Source organism: Orycteropus afer, unplaced genomic scaffold, assembly GCF_000298275.1.
Source record: "Orycteropus afer afer isolate SDZICR_OR568_19922 unplaced genomic scaffold, OryAfe1.0 scaffold00074, whole genome shotgun sequence".
NCBI classification, from domain to species: domain Eukaryota; kingdom Metazoa; phylum Chordata; class Mammalia; order Tubulidentata; family Orycteropodidae; genus Orycteropus; species Orycteropus afer.
Window position 1 is genome coordinate 9412998 of NW_006921661.1, and position 22205 is coordinate 9435202.

General features: G+C 51.5%; 1 protein-coding gene across 1 annotated transcript in view; it reads left to right on the forward strand.

Annotated features, from left to right (window-relative positions):
• Window positions 1–3625: 3625 nt before the first annotated feature.
• Window positions 3626–22205, forward strand: part of STARD10 (StAR related lipid transfer domain containing 10) — a 34496-nt gene continuing 15916 nt past the window's right edge. The window contains 4 exon segments of the mRNA XM_007940971.1: window positions 3626–3724; window positions 6548–6560; window positions 13028–13066; window positions 13069–13325. Coding sequence (XP_007939162.1) covers window positions 3626–3724; window positions 6548–6560; window positions 13028–13066; window positions 13069–13325 — 408 coding nt within the window.

The window sequence follows — 22205 nt, forward strand, 5'->3', positions numbered from 1 at the left end:
TTGTTCTAAGGAGTGTATCTACCTAGTGTAAGTGTTCACTACATGCCTGTCTACTGTTTGGCTGGAAGCCACAGGATTCAGTTCAATTCCAGGCCTAAAGGCTAACTAGGGGCCATGGTCTTGGGGATTTCATCAGACTCTTATTAGACCAGTAAGCCTGATGTTTTTTATGATTTTGAGTTTTGTTCCACATTGTTCTCCCACTGTATCCAATATCTCCTGCACTGATCCCTTTCCAAGTGGTTGGCAGTGGTAGCTGGGCACCAACTAGTTAGTTCTTCTGGCCTCATGGTCATATAGGCTGAGGTTCGCATGGTCCACTAGTCCTTTGGACTAACTGATTCCATGCATCTTTTGTTTTCCCATTCTTCTTCACTCTGGAGGAAAGATTGTTGCATCAAGATGACCATTTGCAAGGTTTTAAGACCCCAGTTGTTACTCACCAAAGTAGGATGTAGAACAGTGTGTTTCTGTAGTATGTTATAGCAGTGCAGATTTTTGCAGTCTAAATTAATTTTTAAATTTTCAAAGGATAAATAATGGAAGAGGAATCTGCAAAGACTGAGTAAGAGTAGTAAGTAGATAGGAAAAAAAAAACAAACCAAGTATGAGTCTCAAAAAGCAAGGGGGTGATTGTTGGTATTGAACGTTGCCCAGGGGTCCAATTTACTGCATTGTCCAATAAGGTAGCCGGTAGCCACAGTATTTTAAATTTAATTAAAAAGTAATTAATAAAATTCAATTAAAACCTCGGTTCTTCCTTGGCATTTTATGTCACGTGTTCAGTAGTCAGTCACAGACTCAAAAAAACCAAACTCACTGTCGTTGAGTCAGATCTGACTCATAGAGAGCCCTCTTGGGTTTCCAAGGCAGTATCACTATGGAAGTAGATTTCCCAGCCTTCCTTCCAAGGGGTGGCTGGTGGGTTTGAACCGCCAGCCATCTGGTTAGCAGTCAAATGCCTTAGGCACTATGCTAAGGTATTGGACAGTGTTAAAGTACAGAACATTTCCAGAATAGCAGAAAATTCTTTTGAACAGGAAAAAGACAAGAACTGAGTGTTCCAGGTGATGATGGCGCTGTTGTGAGTGCAGCCTCTGTGGAGTGAAAGAGAAATCTGTGTGGGATGTGCAGACAGTTTAATGAGTAGTATTCTTCCTAAAACACCTCCCTAACAAAGCTACTTCCCTCCTATGGTAACTCCTATGTAACTCATTCTAACTGGAACCTGCAACCCTAGGCTCAGCACACTCGGTTTCACTTCCTTCACCACGTTTCCCTACCAGCACAAATTCTCTGTTGTTAAGTGCTCTGGAACCGCGACCCTCTGTCAAACCAAAACCACTGAACAAAACAAACCTACTACCTCTCCCAACTCCATCTCCCATTGTATCCTGATCCTTGCTTCTGCAACGCTGACTCTTGGGCTTCTGGGAACTGTAGTTTATACAGCATTCCAGTTCCATGAGAAGAATCAATGCATTTCAATTGTAGTGTTTGCGAAGAATAGTGAATGTACCGTGGACAAATCCGTCTTGGAGGAGTACAGTTGGAGTGCTCCTTAGAAGCAAGAATGGCTAGACTTCCCCTCTCATACTTCGGTCAAGTTGTCAGAAGGGACCAATCCCTAGAGAAGGATATCATGCTGAGCAGAGGGTCAGCGGAAAAAGAGGAAGACCATAAACGAGATGGGATGACACAGTGGCTGCAACGATGGCCTCAAGCAGGGCAACGATTGTGAGGATGGCGCAGGACCCAGCAGGGCTTCCTTCTGTGGTACATAGAGATTGTTGTGAGTCGAAATCAACTCCGCAGCACCTAACAACAGAATTCCATGAACTTCCTAGCAGTGAAACCACAATTCCCATGAGGCAGTGCGTGACCTGTTACAGAATTAGCGGCGGTCGCCATATTTGCCATGATAGGAGGCAGAATCAGTAACCGGAGTTTATTGGAGCGGTGGCTGGGATGCAGGAGCCCCTGGTGTGGAGCACGGCGACCGTTGTGTGTCATCTGCCGCTCCTCAGACCTCTGTCTTTCCGAGACTGTGAGGTGCCTGAACCGAGGCGAAATTGACAAGGATGTTAGGGAGCCCAGGTGGCCGAATAGCCATAACCACAAAGGGGTTTAAACAGCCATAAGAGGCACCTGAGGACCACAGGGAGGCACCTGGCTGGGAGCGCACGCGCAAATGTGAGGCCTCGCGGCCTTTGTAAACATCAAAGAGAGCCTGCGCTAACTTAGCTTCTCGGCATCAACACGTGGGGGCGCCTGAGCGAAGTTAACAGTATTAAATAGTAATGTAACGGCCCCATCATCTTTCTGTTGCTCTTTTGTGGTTTGTAAACCCCTCTTCGTTGCCTCTCTTACTAAGATTTAACAGTAGTTTTTTGTTTTTTGTTTTTACAAATATGACAAAGGATCAGAGAAAGTGACACACCCAGAATCCTAGTGTCATAAAGTGTAAAGGACCAGAGGCATCAGGATTTAAGAATTCTAGCCTGGGCTCTGCTTCTGACTTGCTGTGTGACCTTTGGTAATTCTTTTCCCTTGGAGACTTAAGCTTACTCATTATAAATGGAAATAGGTTGGTGGGAGGAGCAAATGAGATCGAGGGGTGAAAACTAAGTTCCCAAGCAGTCCTATAAATCCAAAAGTTTATTATAGCTGTTGTTGTTATGTGCCATCAAGTTTGACCCGACTCATAGCAACCCCTCCTTGGGTTTCCCAGGCAGTATCACTACAGAAGTAGATTGCCCAACGTTCCTTCCAAGGAGTGGCTGGTGGGTTTGAACCGCCAGCCTTCTGGTTAAGCAGGCAAATGCCATAGGCACTACGCTACCAGAGCGCCTCTATTATAGTTAGGTGATTGCATATGGAGAAACTAATCGCCTCATTGTTCAAATTGCAGAAAAGAGCTCCAAGAAAGGCAAGGATTTACCCCAGGTCTCAGCATTCTAAGCAACGGCTAAAACCCAGCTCTTTGGCCTTTGGGCCTGGACTCCTCCCTGCAGCTCAAGGATCAGCCTCTTTGTTAGATACAGGCTGATAGTCTGTACCCTGAGGGCCTGGAGGAGTTCCATACTGCAAATTCTGTCATGCCTGGGCCTATTGAATGTACCATGGACTGCTAGAAGAATGAAAAAAATCTGTCTTGGAGGAGTACGGTTGGAGTGCTCCTTAGAAGCAACAATGGCCAGACTTCCTCTCTCATACTTTGGTCACGTTGTCAGAGGGACCATTCCCTAGAGAAGGATATCATGCTGAGTAGAGGGTCAGCAAAAAAGAGGAAGACTCTAAACGAGATGGGTTGACACATGGCTGCCATGATGGCCTCAAGCAAGGCAACAATTGTGAGGATGGCACAGGACCCAGCAGTGCTTCCTTCTGTTGTACATGAAAATAGTTCTGGTGGTGCAGTGCCTAAGGCATTTGATTGCTAACCAGAAGGTTGGCAGTTCAAACCACCAGCCGCTCTGCAGAAGGAAGATGGGCAATCTACTTCTGTAAAGATTTATTGCCTTGAAAACCTAATGGGGGTCGCTGTGAGTTGGAATCGACTCCATGGCAGTGTGTTTGGTGTTTGGTTTGGGGCCTAGATGGAGGAGGGCTCTGCTCTGTTGGGATGACTACCAGAGGCAAGATGCTGAGGAGGATCTGGAGAATCATGGAGAAAGAGAATAGTGTTCCTGGAGTCGTACAGACCCTGCTTCTCAGGACAATGGCCCAGGTAAGGGAAAGGGCCCAGGTGTGACAGATGAGGGAGAGCATAAGTGGATAGCTCCTGAATTCAAAGGAGTAGGAGGGCACTGGCTTTGTTTCTGAGCCTGCGGGGAACTGAGCACTCAGGTGACTCCAGTCAGAGCCATTGGCAGCTAGAGAGGATACCTGTGCTGATCTGGGTGATAAGGGGAGGAAGTGGTGCATACTGAACTGAGGCTGTAGGAGCATCACCCCTAGCAAGGTGGAGCGGCAGAGTGCCACCCCCAGGCCCATGCAGCTACCCACTAGGGAAGTGAACTTTTTCCTACTCCTTGTAAGAGTACAGCTAGCCAGTACCCAGCTGTTTCTCCTTGGAGTGCTGTTAGAGGCCTTTGGTCCTAGGAGACCCTGAGGTCTGGCTATAGATAGGCCCACCTTAAACAAATAATTAGAGGCAAGTGTTTATAGAAATGAAAATCCAACATTCTCCCTACCTCCAATGTCTAATTCTCTGGACCTTCACTTATCGTCTCCACCTTTCATCAGGGAGAACTGAGGCTAAAGAAACCAAGACTATCTTAAGGATACACAGGAAGGTTGAGGTAAAACTGGGCTAGGATAGGGATCTTTCCATTACATGACAGTGATCAAACATCTTCATCAAACATTTATTAAGTGTCTAATGTATACCCTGTGAAGAGCTACCTTGGGCACCAAAAAGCTAGGATTGCAGTGAAATCTGGCTTTTAACCAGTTCTCCCAGGGGCTTACCATTGTGACCTTGGGCAAGTCATTACACTCTCTGAGCTTCTAATTAGTTGTCTATACAATGGAGGTAGTAATCCTTACCCAGGACTGTTGTGAGATTTAACTATGAATTCAATGAGTTAAGACCTGTTAAGTACATAGAACAGTGCCAGGCACGTGGTAAGTACTCAATAAATCTGTCACAGATTGAGGGCAAACTGCAAACAGAGCTCTCCTAGAGCCAGGCAGTGGTGAAGATGTAACAGACATAAGTCTGTCCATATCCCAGATACATCCATACCATGCCCTGAATTCCTGTGTTTGCGATAGTCAAACTGGGGGAGGTAGGACATCCCCCATCTCCTCCACTGACCCTGGGAACATGGTGGGAAAGAGAGGTCTTAAATGTTTACACCTCCTTGTGTACATGATTCCCTTCCCCACAACCTGAGGCCCAGAGTTAAGTTGATTCTTGCCCTAAACTATACGTTAGGGCCCTGGACAGTCAGAACAGAACCATAACCTGGCCTCTTTCCAAACACTTCAGGGTATAGGGACTTTTGTGAGCCTCCCTACAGGGTAGAGGTCCAAGAAGGCTGACAGCTGGAGCCTGGGCTGAGTGGCCCTTGAACCAGCAGGGGGCAGAGCCTGGGTGGGAGACAGGGTCCCCACATCAAATACCCCACCCTTGGCCTGTAATAGTATAGACAGAGTAGAACTTCTGGGAGATGAATATGTGTTTTAACTTCATAACCTAAAGCTCCATATTAATCTTGTTCAATTTAAACATTGCCGTATCTGGCCCAGTGGTAATTTCTGTTCTAGTCCAAGCCTCTTTAATGGAGGCCTGGTTCAAATCTTTGATTTCCAGAGGAGGAAAGAGAGGCACAGAGGGGCCATGAACTCACTGAGAACTCCACAGCAAGCTGGAGGTAAGCCAGGCCCAGAACTCATGTCTCCTGACTTTCTGCTGGGGCTCTGCCCAGCAGTGGACTTGGAGGGGGTAGGGCTTAGCTTCATTTCTCCTTACTGTCTGCCACTACAGTCCTGCTCAGAGCCATGTGGGAGAGGTCTGGTTGGGGATTCTTGGGAAGTATAGCACCTGGTCAGAGAGAAACCTAGAGCTAACCTGGGGCCAGCGGGACCAGGGAGCTTTCTTTAGTGTGTGTGGCTGCTGCAGGATTCTGGAGTCTTATTAATCAGTCTGAGGCAGCAGAAGATAAAAATACTGTGGGAGCACACTCCTGGAGGAGGGGAGCAAAGCAGGAATGAGTCACAGAGCCCAAGACCTAAATTTAGAAGGTGCTGAAGGAGGTAGCCTCCCCTGAGGAACACCATGGAGATGCCCAATGATCCAGGGCACCGGGCCCTCAGGCCGGGGGCAGTCATTGGCAGGAGTCCCCTGCATAGCAGTGCCCCATGGAGGCCGTTCCGGGCCTGTTGTACATGTGGAATTTGATCCCAGAATAGACCTTGACTCAGGGCAGACCCCTCAGCCGCAGTCCCAGAGAGACCCCCCCTGAGCCCGCCCACCAGCCTCTCACATGGTCTTGGGAACCAGCCCCTGGCATCTCGGTGCTGTCCTGCCCTCTTGCTCAGGCTCCCTCTGCCCTGCTGCTGTCCTAGTATCCACTTGTCAGACACTGAGAAGGGGGTTCTGTGGATGCAAGGAGCTAATACTCCTTGAGTGAAGGCCTTCCAAAGGGGACCCATCCAGGGTATTTACAACTTTGCTTGGAAATGGGGATGAGGGAGGGAGACAAGATGTCATTATGCCCACCTCTGCTTCACCCCCAACCACCCAGGTTCCAGGTTGACCCAGGCTGCTGCTTTTCCTCCAGGTCTGGAAAAGAGGAAGGCACTACCTCTAGGTCAAGTAGCAAGGATGTAGGAAAGAGGCTATGTCTTGGGGACAGATGCCAGACCTGAGAATGAGGAGGCTCAGGAGACAAAAACTGATAGTAGCTGTGGTATTTATTGAGCACTCATTGTGTGCCAGGCTGTGTGCTAAGCACTCCACATACATGAACTCATTTAATCCCCATTTTAATGATGTAAGTCCTGTTAGTCTACCCATTTTAGAAATGGTACAATTGAGAAAGAAGGGTTAAGTAACATGTTATAGAGCACGTATTAAGTAAGAAGGTCTAACCCAGACAGTATGACTCTGTATCCAAGCTCTTAACCATTATACTAGGCTGCTGAGCAGGGTGGTGGAGCCTTGCCCCATCTGTCCTGCCTCCTTTCCCCGTCTTCCCTTCCTATCCTCCAGTCCCTGCACCTAGAGTCCTGGAATTTGCTCTCTGGACCTTGCAGGGTCCTGTTGCCTACGGTTCCTATAGGCTCTGTGGGAGGGAGATGGCTAACAACAGGCCCCCACCACCACACAGGACCTCACAATTTACAGAGCCCTCCTGCCTCAGCCTGATAGGGAAAGCATCTTAAACAGCAGTACTTTGACAAGAAAACTGAGGCCTAGAGTGGGGCAGGGTTTTACCCAAGGTGGCAGGGCCCAGAGAAGAACCATGGAGACCCCCCACTCTGGGAGGCCCAAAACCCAGCTGGCTACCCTCCTACCACTACAGGCTGGACACCTCGTCCTCCTGATAACTATTGGGCACTGCCACCTGTAGGAACCTAGTTTGATTGCTGGGTTGAGGCAGCCTCCCAAAGCCCTCCAAGTTTCCTGTCAGAGCTTCCTCATTCATCTGCCAGACTCCAGCCCCTCCCTTTGTTGCTATGCTCAGGGGTGGTGTTGAGGGGATGTCTTTGTGTATCTTCCAGAAGGATAAGGTAAATTGTTGGACCGGAACTCCAGCCCTGGGATTGCTTCTCTTCCAGCAGTCCATATAACTTCCCTTTTTTGGGGGTGTCTTATGTTTTAGTCTCAAAGCTGAGCCCTCACTGCCCTGACAAAAAACAATTTCCACCTCCTTTGATCTGTCAGGGCTTTTGGGGAGAGCTCAGGATCATCCTTAAGGTGGTGGGAGGGGGTCAGGGTACGCACCACCCCTAAGCTATCATTATATCTGAAAAGAAGAGACTCCTGAGAGGCTGTGCTGGCCTGAGGGCTGGGGGCCTGCTTGTGAAGCTTGGTCATGCCCCAGAACACAGCCTGGCCCAGACATAACAAGACTTTTCCTTCTACCCCATACCCAGGGGGACTACATGCTGGGCTGCCATGGGTAGGTTCTGTCCCTTACTGGGCCTTAGTTTCCTCATGTGTCAAATGAGGATATAATAGTCTTTGCCTAACTTTCCAACTGAGGGTGTTGTTAAGATCAAACAAAAGGAGCATGAAACGCTGTTAATCTGGTTCAGGTCCTCTTCACAGAGAGAGTGTGCAGAGTTGTGTATGTGTGTGTATGTGTGTGTGTGTGTGTGTTTGCGCATGCACACTAACTTATACACCACTGTGACTTCGTGAGTATACATTCCCATGGTATAGTGAGTGACTGCAGTCTGTGTGGGAACTGGTGTGTGACTGTGTGGTGCCTTGAGGCCTTGTGATATGGGTGAAGTGGTGCCTTGGATATAACGTTGCCATATTTAGCAAATATTTGGGACATACATATATATATTGAGCAATTATTTATTGTTTATCTGAAATTTAAATTTAGCCAGGAATCTTCTATTTTATATGGCAACCCTAATCTGGTCCTGTGTGTGAGCTGGTGTGACCCAGAGTGCCTACCTGTGCAGATTTGGCTGTGTATGAGAGACTGAGATTGTGTGACTGAGATTGTGTGTGGCTGTTTGGGACTGTCAGGATGTTAATGTGATGGTGTGTGGCTGCAACACTGTCTCCAGGAGGAGTGAGGACGTGGGTCACCAGGAATGATTCTCACTGCTTGGCTCTGCACCACTATGTGACTCCCTTAGGCTCTAGCAGCTCCCTCAGGGCAGGGTTTGGACTGTTTGCTCAGTGAGGCCCAGCAGGGTATAAGAACCGCCCTGGGCAAACATTTAGATCCGCCTCCAGATGGGACGGGATGTAGAGCATATTGCCACCAGCAATCCGACTCAAGGCCAAGCCAAGCCTAAAGGCCTTGGAGTGCTCTGTTCTGGACCTTCCAGAGGAGCCTTTGGAACCAATTATCCACTCTTCTGCTTCCTGGTGACATCACACAGGTCATCACCCAGTCTTCTAGAACAGTGTTCCCAGGCCCTTGCCTTGTTGCCCTTGGCAACCTGGGAATTTGCTTCACCCAGGTTCAAGCAGGGTTACCCCTGAGGAGGGGGTAGTAGGGGAGAAGGGGCGGGGGGGTGGTTCTTCTCATCTTCCAGAAGTCTGTCTGACTAGATGGTGAGTAGGAATGGGCACCCCCTTTGCTTAGCCATCTAGGAGCAAGTCAAGAGTTGGGGACCCCTGGGCAGGGTAGGGGCACTGGGACCCAAGACAGTGCTGAATCTTGAGGCTTAGAGAGGGTGGTGATTGGGCCAAAATCACCAATAGACTAGTGGAAGAAGTACATATGTAAGGGGAGAACAGGAACAAAGCCTCAGCTAGGAGCTGGGACAGGGTTCTTATCTCTACTTTGTCCCTGCTCCCTGGGCCTTTGTTTCCCTATCTAGATAGACAATGAGGGGATGAGGTCAGCTGATGTCAGTCTGAGGGTCTTTAGTTCTACTGGGAACACATCGTGGGGGATGAGGTAGCAATGAGACCAGGTCATGGAGTGGTTTTAGGCAGGTGCCCTAATCCCTGCTCCAGTGGTCATCAGGGGGCATCAAACAGAGTCTAACATGAGGTCCCCTATTCAAGGAGTCACAAGTACTAGAGGTCTTCATATGGGGTTGGACTTGCTGTGTGATCCAGGGGCATCCCTGTGCCTCCTATGGCCTCAGCTGCTCTCTGGAAGGACATTTTTAAGACCTAGCACTCGCTTGATCAATGCCCTGGGTAATGATTCCTCACATTCTCCTGATGCTTCTCAGTTTACTAAGCACCTTTTTGTACATGGTCTCACCTTCCACACCCACTCTGACTCCTGCTCAGTGATGCCCTGTTCTAGGGCTGGGACCCAGAGAGGATCTAGACCTGAGTGCTGCCCTGGGGGCCCAGAGATGCACCTTGATCTACCTCCTGTGGAGGGGAGCTGGGGATAGAGCAGTCAGTGTAGTGTGCAGAGCAGGGCTCACCTTTTGCCAGCCTTGTCCACTATTTAATCTCTCAGAAACATCTTAACAACCATCATGTCAAGATGTTACCTTAAAGTTTTTTGTTGAAAATGTGCCATTTTTGGACAGTGTATTCCTCCCTGCTCCCTCTCCAGTTATATTTTTGGTTACAATCAGAAGGTAAAACCAACACATGTGTAACTCTTTTCATTGCAGTAATTCTCAGAGAGTATTCCAGATTCCAGGAATCTGAGACTAAGAAAGGACATGTCACCTACTGTTGATCACATAGCTAGGAAATGGTGAAGCCAGGATGGTGAAGCCAGGATTTGAGACTATGTCCACATGCCCTTTGCTCTGCCAGTCTGTGGGAAGCCCAGGTGGCTGAGTCCTTGAACCTCCTCTCCACACTCTTCCCCCAGCCCCACCTCCAAGCCCTTCTGGACTCACTCTTCTGCCCTTGAGCAGATGGGGCTCTTCTCTTTGCTGCTCAGGAGTATTTTCAATCAGGATATGAATCTGCTTTGACTAGTCATTTTGAGGAGGCTATCATGAGCCCCTTAGCTGGAGAAATCTAGATTCCTAAGGGGCCCTTGCAAGACACATTAATGAATAGGATAAGGAGTGGTACTCTTCTGCCCACCTATTGGCCAGCCAGCCTGGCCTGAACTCAGGACCCAGGCTGAGCCCACACTATGGCCATCTGAGCCTGATTCAAGACCCAAAATATTCATTCTTGGCTAATCTATGTTTGGATTTGAGTGATGGGTTTGGCTCCTGCTGTCTATACCACCCTGGCTCTGGGTCTGTGTAGTGTCTTCCTCCTGAGACTGGTAACTTTTTAGGATGCGGAAGTCCTGTCAGTTTTTGCCATCACTGCTATCTCTTGCTTTCACCCCAGCCTTATCTCTTTTACTTTGTACTGGGTGGTGAGCATGGGGCTGAGTGGTGGTGGTGGTTGGTGGGGTTGTTTCACTGCCCTGGTGCTGATCTCTGCTGGGATGCTGTGGTACTGGGGCCCTAAGAAGGTAGGAGCCATCAAGACCAGTGTTTCCATCTCTTATCCTCATGGCAGATTCCAGAGGCTACAGCTTGCAGAGCAGGCTTTGGGTCTTCCCCAGCCGAGGAGGGGAGCTGTTAGATAGGCCTCTGAGGCCAAGGAAGGGGCAGTGATCTGCCTAGAGTCACACACAGAATGGAGTTGAGGCAGAGGCAGGGAAGGTGGGTGCCTGAGAGCCAGAGCCCTGGCTTCCTGAGCCAGGAGCCAGCCTCCCTGCCACTCACTCCCAGACACGTAGAGGGAGTGGGGTCATTCATTATCTATCTGCAGATGGGAGGCCTAGCGATCTAAGGTCCTAAAGTCATCACACAGGCTTCATGGGGACCTGAAACTCATTTTATAGAATTCACTTTGCACAACGCCCCTTGGAGTCACTTGCCATCACACTTCCTGTTCACCCCCACTCATTTTTAAAATTGGGCCTGATTCACAAACATCTCAGAGCCTTGAACAGTTCATGAAGAAACACCTCTATTTGTGAACCCACCATGACAACTCCTTATTTTTCTCTTAGCACCTTTAAGAAAAGCTATTCTATCCCAGAGCTCTAGGTTGTTGAGGTTAGGAAGTATCTTAGGGTTCTAAGTTCTGATTCCTTCATTCTACAGCTGGGATACTAAAGCCCAGAGAGGACAGGGGCAGCCAGAGCATAGAAAGGAACCCTGGGCTGGGAAGAGGCTGAGACCTGGGTTCTGGTCAGAATGGCCAGAGGTCCTCGCTTTGTGACACTGGGCAAGTGGTAGCCACTCCCTGGGCTCTATTAGCTACCCCTCCAGGAGACCTCACCACAGACTCTCCCTGCATCCCTGTGGCCCAGAGCCAGCCTCTATAGGGTTGGAAGGCATCTCATTGGGGTGAGTGAATGCTCAGCCTTGGGCCCTCTGCCACACTCTTACTGCCCCAGCCTTGAAGAAGTTGAACTGCTGGTCTCAGGTCACACAAAGTAGATGGAGATTGAGGACTCAGGGGGCAGGTGGGGCAGCCTCACTGGCTGGAAGGGGTAGCTGGAGTGCCGGTGGACACATCTCTCTGTGGCTGTGGGGCTCTGGCCAGTTTTACCTGTATTTCTGGGGAGGGACAGGGGAGCCCCAGAGCTCTAGGCACTAGAAGCCTAGTCCATGGGACATCTTTATGTATGTGTATTGGGGGGAAGGTGAACAAGGCCAAAAGTCTGGGGTCAGAGGAGGAACTGACTAAAGATCCCAGCTGGGAGTGAGACCAGAAAGGAGATTTTGCCAAAGTCTGGCCAGTTTGTGAACCTTGAGGCTTGCGGGTTGGATCAAGTTCCAGCTGAGTTTGCACACCTCACAGGGAATTGGGTTGTGTGTGTGTAGGTTTGGTGTGGGTATCTTGAAGTTGCTATTGAGTTGTCCTTCTTGGAGTTAGTCTGTTGATTATCGTGGGGGGATGTGTGCTCATCTTTGAGTCTCTTGGGTGTTGTGTGTAGGTGTCTCTTGATTGCTCTGGGGACTGCAGGCCTGTGTCTAAGTAGGTTGTTGCAGAGGAGCTACCTGTGGGTGGAGAAAAGGAGTTCGCAATTAACTTCCAGAATCCCTCTTCCACTTCCTCCTCACCCCGCCTCCCAGAGTCCACTCAATCTTGTCCTTTCCTCCACCCCGCCCCCAACCCCTGCCTGAGGACGGGTCGCCCCAGGACCAGGTCTCCCCACCATGCCTGTCGGGGGCGGGCGCTAGGACCCGGCGGGGCGGGGCGGGACGGGGCGGGGCTGTGAGCTCTATCCGCTTCACCTCCGCAGCCTGGAAAATACCCAGCTGAGGCGAGCGGATCTCCCGGAGCCCCCGAGCTGAGTCCGGAGGGTGGGAAGGAGAGAGGGGGCGCGCGGGGCGGGGGGCACGGGGCAGGGCCGGGCGGCGGGACCCACTGCTCCTCCCCCCCAGAGCCCCCGCGCGGCCCCCGGTCGCCCCGGCAGCAGCGGCGGCGGCGCTCGCACCCCCGGCCCGGGCGGGTCCCGGAGGAGCAGCGGGCACAGGTGAGCGGGCCAGCCCGGTTGGCACCCCACCCCGCCCCCACCACTCACCCGGGCGCAGATCGCGCCGGCGCCGCTGCCGAGTTAGTTGAGCCGGCCGGCCACCACTGCGCGGGGCCCCTCTAGACCGACTGTCACATCGGGTCCTGACCCTCACTCGGGTCCTTACGGTCTTGCGCGGGTCCCCTGTACCTGATACGCAGCCCCCACACAAGCCCAGGGAAGTCTGGGGTCGCTCCTTGGGGGGTGGACCTCGTGATTGTCCCGTGCCTGCCGGCCTCACCCGGGGGCTAGTTTCGCTCATCTTAACTCGTGGTCCGCTCTGGACCCCGGAAAGCCCCACCCGCGCCCCCAGCGCACTGACTCCTGTCCCCAAACCGGTCTTGCAGGTCCCAGGAAGGTGGCGTCAGCATCTGCAGCCGCGTCGACGTTGTTAGAGCCTCCGCGGAGGACCAGGAGAGCTGGACTAAGACCAGGGCCCTGGGCCTCCTTACATTCTCTATGGAGAAGACAGCTGCCTCAACAGAGCCCCAAGGGCCTCGGCCAGTCCTGGGCCGGGACAGCGTCCAGGTGCCCGACGACCAGGACTTCCGCAGCTTCCGGTCAGAGTGTGAGGCCGAGGTGGGCTGGAACCTCACCTACAGCAAGGCCGGTGTGGCTGTGTGGGTGCAGGCTGTGGAGATGGACAGGTCACTACACAAAATCAAGGTAGGGGTGCCCTGTGATAGGTGTTGCCCCCATTGCACCTATACTGCCTCTGACACAGAACGTCCTGGTCCTTCCTCAGAGCATCTGGGCCTAGAAAGAGCCAGGGATCAGAAGGAAGCAGTTTTCTGGGCCAGGTCCCTATCACACAAATGGGCCAACTGAGTCCTGGACAGGGCATGTGACTCACCCTGGCTAACTCACCCAGAATCCAGGCATGCCAGCTCCAGGGAAGTGGGCTGCTTTGAGACCCATCTAGGAAAGTAGTCTCTTTTGGGGACCTTTCTACTTGCAGGCCTTCACCTAGTCCCTGACTTGAGTTAATCCAGGTGGAAGTCTCCTACTAAGCCCTTCTTTCCCAAATTACTAATTCTTCCAGCCTGAGCTGGGTCTTTTTTCCCCCAGTCTCGACACCTTTGGGTGCCAGGGGTCTGAATCCATCTGGCCTCATGCCTTGTTCTTCCCTCTTCCCTCCTTGGCTGTTCCCTGAGTTTCCTACAAGGACTCATGCTGTGGCTGGTAGATTCTGAAGGCAGGGCTTGGATGTCCCTGCCTCCTCAAGCCAGACTGAGGGTGGACTGTACCAGGAAGGGGCTTGAAGTCAAGACGACCAGCACAGAGGGCCGATGCAGATACATTAGCCCCCTCACAGGAGCCAGCCCCCTGCCTCACAGTCCACAATTCTCCATCTCTCTTCACTGTCACAGGCAGTCTTGCGGGGTTTGGGGAACTGGATGGAATAGAGGTGGTGGAGCCTCAGTAGCTCCCCTAACACACTAACATTTCTATGAGTGCTAAATTTTGGAGGTGGGCAGGTCTCCCCTCAGTGGGCTTCTGGCAGTAGGCTGTCTGTCGCCTGTGTATTTCATCTCCTTTTCCTTTGCCTTATTTTGTTGCCCTCCTCGTGTGTGTGAAAGGAGTACATTCCTGTTGCAAGTGGGGCAGAGCACTAGGCTCAGATAAGCCTCTCTTCCTACCCCATGCTGCCCTCTGGCCCCTGGCCCCTCCTGCCTGGAACATGGTTTCAGACCTAGCTGGGTCATTTCGGCCTCAGGCCAGGATCTTAGGCATCTGACCTTTCTCCTCTGATCCTCCTGTGCCTTTCTATATCACTCTATCTTGGTATTTTAATGCTTTGTCCGTCTGCCCTATGTGACCTTCTGGCCCATCCTTTCTGCCTTCTTTTCTTCCTGCTGTGATTCTACTTTCTCTCTAGTGTCTAGCCAGGTGTCTGTGTGTGTCTCCCAGTCCCTCTGCACATGCCTGAGAGCCCTGGGCCACTTCCTATGCTACCCAGGGCCCTGGACAAGGGGAGTCCCAGGGGCCTGACTCATACCTGAGCCTGAGGAGTAGGGAAGGAGGCAGCTGGTATATCCCTGAGGGCAGGGACAGGTTTTATCCCTCTTTGCATCCCTAGTATCAAATGCAGAACCTTGGGCACAGAGCAGGGCATGTTGGTTGAAGGAATGAATGAGAGAAGGAACAAATAAATGAAAGGTGAGCAAGGTTGTTACAGGAGAGCCTGACTGTGACCTGGGAAAGGTTTAGGGCTGGCAGTGCACAATAGGATGGGGAAGTGGTAGTTTTCTCATTGAGCTGGTTCTCCAGAAGGGAGGGGAGGGAAAGGCCTGACCGGGTCCAGTACCCCCACCCTCTGTGTCAACAGAGGGCAGAGTTCTGCCTGCATCTGGCTTGGTTAATGAATAAGCCAGCCCAGGCTAGAACTGGATTTGGTGAGTCTGGGGGCCAGGCTGCCACAGTAGGCCTCTTGAGGCCAAATTAGACTCCTCAAGTGATCTTCCTCTCAGACTGAGCAGAGGTTGGAGGGTCCAAAGAGTCCTTTGCAATCCATGTTTCATACCCACTCCCCTTCCCTGAGATGTACTGAAGCCCAGAAAGGGGAAGAGGCCACCCAGGAACACACAGCTCAATCCCATCAGACCCAGGCCTGGAAGCCAGATCTCCAGCCTCCAAGCCTAGTCCTTCCCTTCTGCTTTACATGTCTCCCCATTGCTGCCCTCTAGTTTTGCTTTTGCACAATGGAAGGCGGGAAGGTTGGAGACAAGATAAGCAGAGCTGGGGCCCAGGGAGCAGGTTATGGGCATCCCAAAGGGCCATCCCCCAACTCCCAATTCTCCCAGCACAGCCAGCCAGAGCTCTGGGAGATGGGCAGAGGTCTCTGACCTCCTCATCCTCGTGCCAGGATTCCAAAGTTCCGTGCAGCTAATTGCATTTCTGGTAACAGAGCCCCTGCTCTGAGCCAAACATTTTCCTCTATCATCTAATTTATCTTCAGGCAAGCCCTGAGCAATAGTAGTAACATGTCTTCATGTTACAAATGAAGAAACTGAGGCTCAGAGAGGTGATATCATTTACCTGAGGTCAAGCAGTGGCTAAGCCAGGAGTGGAAACCGAGTCAATCTAGCTCCAGAGCCCCTGCCCCTCTCTGCATAGTCCTATATCGGTAGCCAGCATTACAGCATTTAGTCCCATCAATAACTCTTTGAAGGACGCAGTGTTCTCATCATCCCATCCTTGTTTGATAGATGAGAAAGTCCAGAAAGGGGAGTGGCTTGCCAAGGTCATGTGATGATTGGGTCATTCCAAGAGGCTGGGATTCAACTGCAGGTGTTTGCTGAGCTTCTGCCAGCCACTCTAGCTTCTCTCCTGCCCCAGGGCATACCCCTGAGTTGGGATACCCAGCTGCCCCTGGACATGCCCTGTGCACGTGATCCTAGGGTGGGGGTGGGGTTCCACCTATCTGTCTACCTGGTTGATGCCCTCTTCTCATCTCCTTTTCCCCAGATATCTCATCTCCCTATCCCTAGGTCCAGAGGTCCCTGGAAACCACTGTGGCTCTGGGCCCAGGGCTTAGAGCCAGGACAGAGAGAAGGGGTTGTTGGAAGCCACCTCCACCTTTTCCCTCCCTCCTGGCCTCCAGCCTAGCCTGGCCTCAGGCCTGCACTATGCTCTGGGTACTGAAGAAGTAGCAGATACAACCTCCTGCTGAACATGGATGCTGGGTATAAGGCCAGAGGGTGGCTTGGAACCCAGATCTTTCAATGCCCAGGCCAGGCTTCACCCCAGCTCCTGTAATGGGGTGAGAAAAGGGAAACCAGGAGGTTCTGTCATTCAGCCAGGGCCAGCAAGGGAAGAGGCTAGGTAGAAGATCATATTTTCCTGACTGTGAAATCCTCTTGTAGTATGAATGACCTTGGACAAGTCCCTGCCCCTCTCTGAGCCATTTCTTCAACTGTAGCATTAGGCCCTTCTGGCTCTATAAGTCTCTGATCTCAGTGGCTGTGCTCAGGCCCATGGGACAGAGATGAGGAACTAGGGACACAAGAGATGACAGGTCCTGCCCAGCCCTGCCTTTCATGCTTATGTGCTCAGCTCCTCCTCATATCACTGCATGCCCAGCCCTGTTTGACCAGCTTATGAGAGAGGCAGAGGAGGAAACCTGGATACTCCTCAGAGATTCTCAGGTCCTGGTGGAGAGATGTGTTCTAGGAGTTCCAGGTGACCACCAGCTCAGTGCCTCCTGCATGGGGCAGGTGTCCACAGGCAGCTGATGGAAGCAGGACTGGGATTTCATGTGAGCCTAAGCCTACAACAGGAGTGGGCCAGGTGGGCAGGGGCCATGAGGAGGCTGGAAGCTAGAGCAGTGGCCAAGGTCTCTTGTTGGGGAGTATGGATGAGAACCTGAGGTTCCTATGGCCACAGGAAGCTGCATAGTGGGGACCTATCTCCTCTGACTTCCTGTCTCGTGGCTCTTCCCCTTCCCCTTTGGAGAAAGCTCCTATGGCCCTCCCTCACTGTCCATCTCCCCTCACACCATAGGCTGCCTGGATTCCAAGTATATGGGGCTCAAAAGGGTCATAGGCAGGGGTAGGGGGGCCATGTTTTGATTGTGTACCAAGTGGCAGGTGCTTTCCTAATGTCCTCTCACTGAGTCTCTATAATCATCCTGTGGGGTAGATATTAGCCCCATTGAACAGAAGAGGAAACTGAGGCTTAAAGCGAGAATCTACTTTTGCAAGGTCAAATAGCTAGGAAGTGTCCAAAGCAGGACTGGAACTCAGGTCCTTTGTTCTCTGAGGCTAAGCTTTCTACACCCCCTTGGGCCTGGTTATTAGATTATTCAGCCCTTTCTACACCAGGACTGAATGGTTCCCAACTTGACCTCACTCTCCTGCCTGGGTCTCCTGTGCTATGTCATTGTGAGAGGGTAGCCGGGAGGAGATCCAGTTGGGCAGGAGTCTAACCCTCACTGTGTGACCTTGGGGGTCACTTCACCTCCCTGAGTCAATCATCTTATTTGTGGTGGAAGGGGCAAGAGTTAATCTGATTTTAGGACTTTGGGTTTGGTAAATTCAATTCAGGCTTGGTTTCTGTCTCCTCTGGGGCTCCGTTTCCCTGTTTCTATAGGAGATTGTGGAGCAGGTGATTTGTAGAGAGCCACTTAGCCTTAGGCTGGAAGTGGGGGTGGGGTGGGGGTGGTCTTTACTGCTGGACACAGAGTGAATGAGGACAGATGATCAAGGCCTTGCCAGCCTGTGCCATCAGAGAGGTCCCCAGATGGAGGCCTTGATTCTAAGGTTAGACTAGCTGGCTTGAGTTCTGATTTGGTATGGGGGCAATAGAAGGAAGTGGTTCCAGAGGTGCCCCTGGGGAATAGGGCCCCCAAAATGTATGACCCCAGCTAGTTAGGCTGTCGGTGGCATGGTGAGGGAAGACAGAGGGGCACACTTGACTCCAGGCATGAGCCCGAGGGAGCACCAGAGAAGGCACAGAATGAGATTCTGAGGCCCTACGTATATGAAAGGCGCTTGACTGAGGTTGCCAGGCAAGAGTCGGGGGAAGGCTTTTCTGCTGACGTCACCACTATCCACAGCTATTCATCTTGAAATTGAGGGGGGAGCAAAACTTAGAGATTGCCCCTGGGTGTTCATTACCCTTACTTCACTCCTACAGGCTCTGGACCTTCTGGGTGTGGGAACTCAGAGAAGAGAAAGGTCTGAAGTGGCTGGAGGTTTTAGGGGAGGCTTCTGGGGGAAACATCCTGGTTGGGTTGAAGTTATAGAGGAGAGAGCACAGAATTTGGCTGTGTGACCCTGGGCAGGTTGCTGCTGCTGCAGAGACTTCAGCTTCCTCATCTGTCAGGTGTGGATAGTAGTGCTGTCCTGCTTACCTCCACATCATTTTATCATTCTGTGAAGAGTCATACTCTGCATTGGAGGTTGGTGACAGAGAGGGCAATCAAAGCCAAGCCTTGCCCTCAAGGAGCTCCTGGTTGGGTGCTGACAGACACTTGTCATAGGAGCTGTAGAAACCCAGAGTGGCATCTGAATCAATATTGGGGATCAGGGAAGACTTCAAAAGGTGATCCCTTCGGAACTGGTGGTAAATGAGGAGTACTCATTTGGTAGTCAGCATTGGGATCATTCAAGTGAAGCACCTGTGCAAAGGCCAAGAGGCAAGAACCAAGATAGTGCATTTGGAGAACTGCAGGTGATTCAGTTTGGAACTTGGAATTATGGGAACTAGGAATGATTAGAGAGCTGGACCGAGGCCTCGAGCCTTGGGCCTTGGAGGCTCTGAGGTGTCAGGGGAGAGTTTTAGGCAAGAGGGTCAGTAGAAGGATGCTGCTGCTGTATTTGTCTAGGCAGAGGTGCCAAGACCTGCTCTAAAGTAGGGGCTGTTTAGAGTGGAGCAAGGATTGCATCTAGATTTAGGGGGGGGGGGTAATGATGGACATGGTGGTTACATTGTAAACCTTTGGGATGTGCAAACATGAAATGGTAGGCAGGCTAGCATATAAGACTATATGAATGTGTGCAGCATCTGGGCCTATGCCCTGAGGGTAAGAAAACTTTGTATGTGGGGATGAGGCAGGGATCCCTCCAGCCTGTATCCCCTGCTAGGCCTGGATGAGTGCTCAGCCCCTGGCTGGTTCTATGCCCTCTATGCACAGCTCCCCAAGCTTCCGCCTTTAAACTTTAACGAGCACTAGCTCAGTTTCCAGCCGAGAGTCTTTAAAGTTTCAGGAGATGAGAGAAAGGAGGGAGTCCTGGAGACATGGGTTTTCTTTCTTCTTCTGTGTCTCCACGCCTGGCTGGGCCACTTGGAGCCAGGGCTATGGGCATCATGACCCCAGAGGCCTGGCATTCTGCCAGGATCTGGGACCTCAGCTGGGCTGCTACAGCCTCTTACTGAGGGGCAGGCAGCAACAGGTCTGGGTACCAGGTTCCCACTAAGCGTAGAGAGGGCAGAAACCCTGCTCCAGCCCTGACCCCTCACCTGTGTCCCTGACCTGGCTAGATGAGCATATGCTGGTTGAGGGGAAGAGGCTCAGGTTATTAGGCTTAATATGTTGCTTGCCCCTTTCAGTGCCTCAGTTTATCCCTCTGGCATGCTTGAGCTAGTCTTGATGCTTTTGGGCCCTTGGACCTCAGAAACACTGGCAGTGGAAGAAAGTGGCAGGCCCAGAACTTGGTGGTGGGTCCCAGGCCAAATACAGACTCCTCTCACCTGTTAGTAAAGAGACCCTGGGGCAAGTGGCACAGGGCAGCTTAGGGTTTAGCATAACCATTGCCTCTCTTCTTCTTAGCCTGGGCCCCTGAAGCCAGGTGCTCCCTCTGATGTCTCTCTAGAATCCTGTGTCTTGGGGCAGGTGAACAATGCCTACACATACACACACACTCATCCCTCCCACTCCCTCCCACCCCTACCCCACCCATGGGGTATAAGGAGTGAGCACCACCTCCTATCTCCTCCATGTATGCTGCCTGGGCCCTTTAATCTCACCCTTCGGACTTCGTGCCACAGCCTCCATATGCTTCTAGTTACCTGAAATCCCCTCCACCATTTCCTGGACCCCCTTTTCTGTCTTTGGATCCTTCCAGAGAGCCTGGGGCTTGGCTCTAGGCCTGGGAGATATGGAGTCTGGAGGCAGAGGCCTAACAGCCAGAGGGTTCCCTTGTGTGTCTACGCAATTCATTTATTTACTTAGCACCTATTTACTGAGCACGTACTATGTGCCAAGTATTATGTTATATCCAGGAATTGAGTGGCAAACGAGATAGATCAGGACCTTGCTGTCATGAGTTTTACATGCTGAGGGAGATACAAGCAAAATAGATGCAAACAAAATAACTCAGTAAGATACCAGATGGTGGGTTGAGTATTGTGAGGGCAGGGTAATGTGATAGGGATTGTGGATTGTAAGCCTAGGCCACTTGCATGTGGAGCTGGGTTGTGGGTGACTGTGTGTGAAATGGCCCTTAGCTGGGTAGACAGGCAGGCACTTGGTTCCCCATCTGCCCTCCTGCCTCAGGCAGGCACCTGACAGGGGTCAGTAATCTGTGTTGAATGTATGTGTGGGTCCTACAATTGTGTGTTTGTGCCTCTGAGTGTGGGACTGTGTATGTTTCTCTGCCTGGCATTACTCTCTGTGTGTGAGTCACACCCCCTCACTGCAGAAGCAGAGCTGTCTCTGATCCAATTATGTCTCCTCAGCTGTCTCTGGGTGGCTTCCGCCCCCTGGCTCATCTCAGCCTCTGCCAGGGTTTTCTCCTCCCTGCTTCTTTGAAGCTTCCTGTCCTCACCTCTGAGCCTGTCTTGGAGTCTCCCCTTTAGGGTGTGTTCTCTGTCCCTGTCTCTGTTCTCCTTTCCCTCCATGGTTATTCCCTCTGTCCTTGTCTCTTGTGCTTTAACCTGATTTTTTTTTTCCATCCCAGTGACTTACTTATTCATTCAACAAACCCTTCTCATGCCTCCCATCTGCTCTGCCAGACATTGTGCTAATATCCTCAAGACAGATCAGACCTAGGCTCTATTCTCAAGAGACTCTAGCCTGGTCAGGAGACAGTGAGAGCCCCTGGTATGAAGGACTGGGACAGGCTCAAACTCAGGCTAAGGGGGGCAGTGGCTTACAGCATGGTGAGGGGAGCAAAGGGAGGCCTCACCTGGAAGTGGTGTTGGGATAGATTCTGGCATGTGGGAGAGTGGTTAGCAGAAGCCAAGCAGCAAGCTGAAAAGGTCTTGGTGAATCCCTTAGTGATTCCTTAGGCTCCCCAGCGGCAACAACAGGGGCAGGGGTTGGGGATGAGGAAGGAATGAAGTAGAATCAGAGTGAGGAGGTTGTTTGCAGTTCAGATTTCATCCTGGAGGCAGAGAAAGAGACAGCAGAGGTTTTCAAGCTGGGCAGTGCGTGATCAGGTCTGTTTTTTTAGAAAGCTGGCTGCAGGGGCAGATTGGCCTGGGAGCCAGAAGAGCAGAGATGAGGGAGCTGCTGCAGTGATCTAAGCAAGGATGCTGAGGGCTGCCTGGGGTTGGTGAAGAGGGGCTATTGGGAAGGACATGGCTGAGTTGAATGTAAGGGGCAGAGTTAGACGGATGGATTGGCTAGATGGTAAGAATCAGGGACAAGTACAGAATCATATTTAGGTTCCAGGTATAGGAGGGGAGGAGAAGAATGAGAATTGGGGGAAGATACAACAGTATTAGACATGGTGAATGTGAGAGACTGGTGGACTGGTCCAGGAGGTGATATTCACCAGACTGTTGAAGTAGAAGTCTGGAGCTGAGCTTTGTGGGGCATCACTCCACCAGTGGTGTTTATCCTCTTTGTCTTTGTCTGTCTTGATGTCTGTGTGTCAGCTTTGGCCCCTGCTTTGTCTCACTGGTATCCCCTAACCCCTGCTTTTTCTTCTAGGCCCACTTAACTCTCTGCCTCTCTCTCTGGCTCTTGCTCTTCCTTTAGGATCAAAGCAGGGAGATGGGAGGCACAGACCAGGAGGTCAGCTTCTGAGATGTCAGAACGGAACATTCATCAGTGCTGCAGAGCTGGGGCTGCTGCTCTGCAGCCTGGGGGTGAAAGTA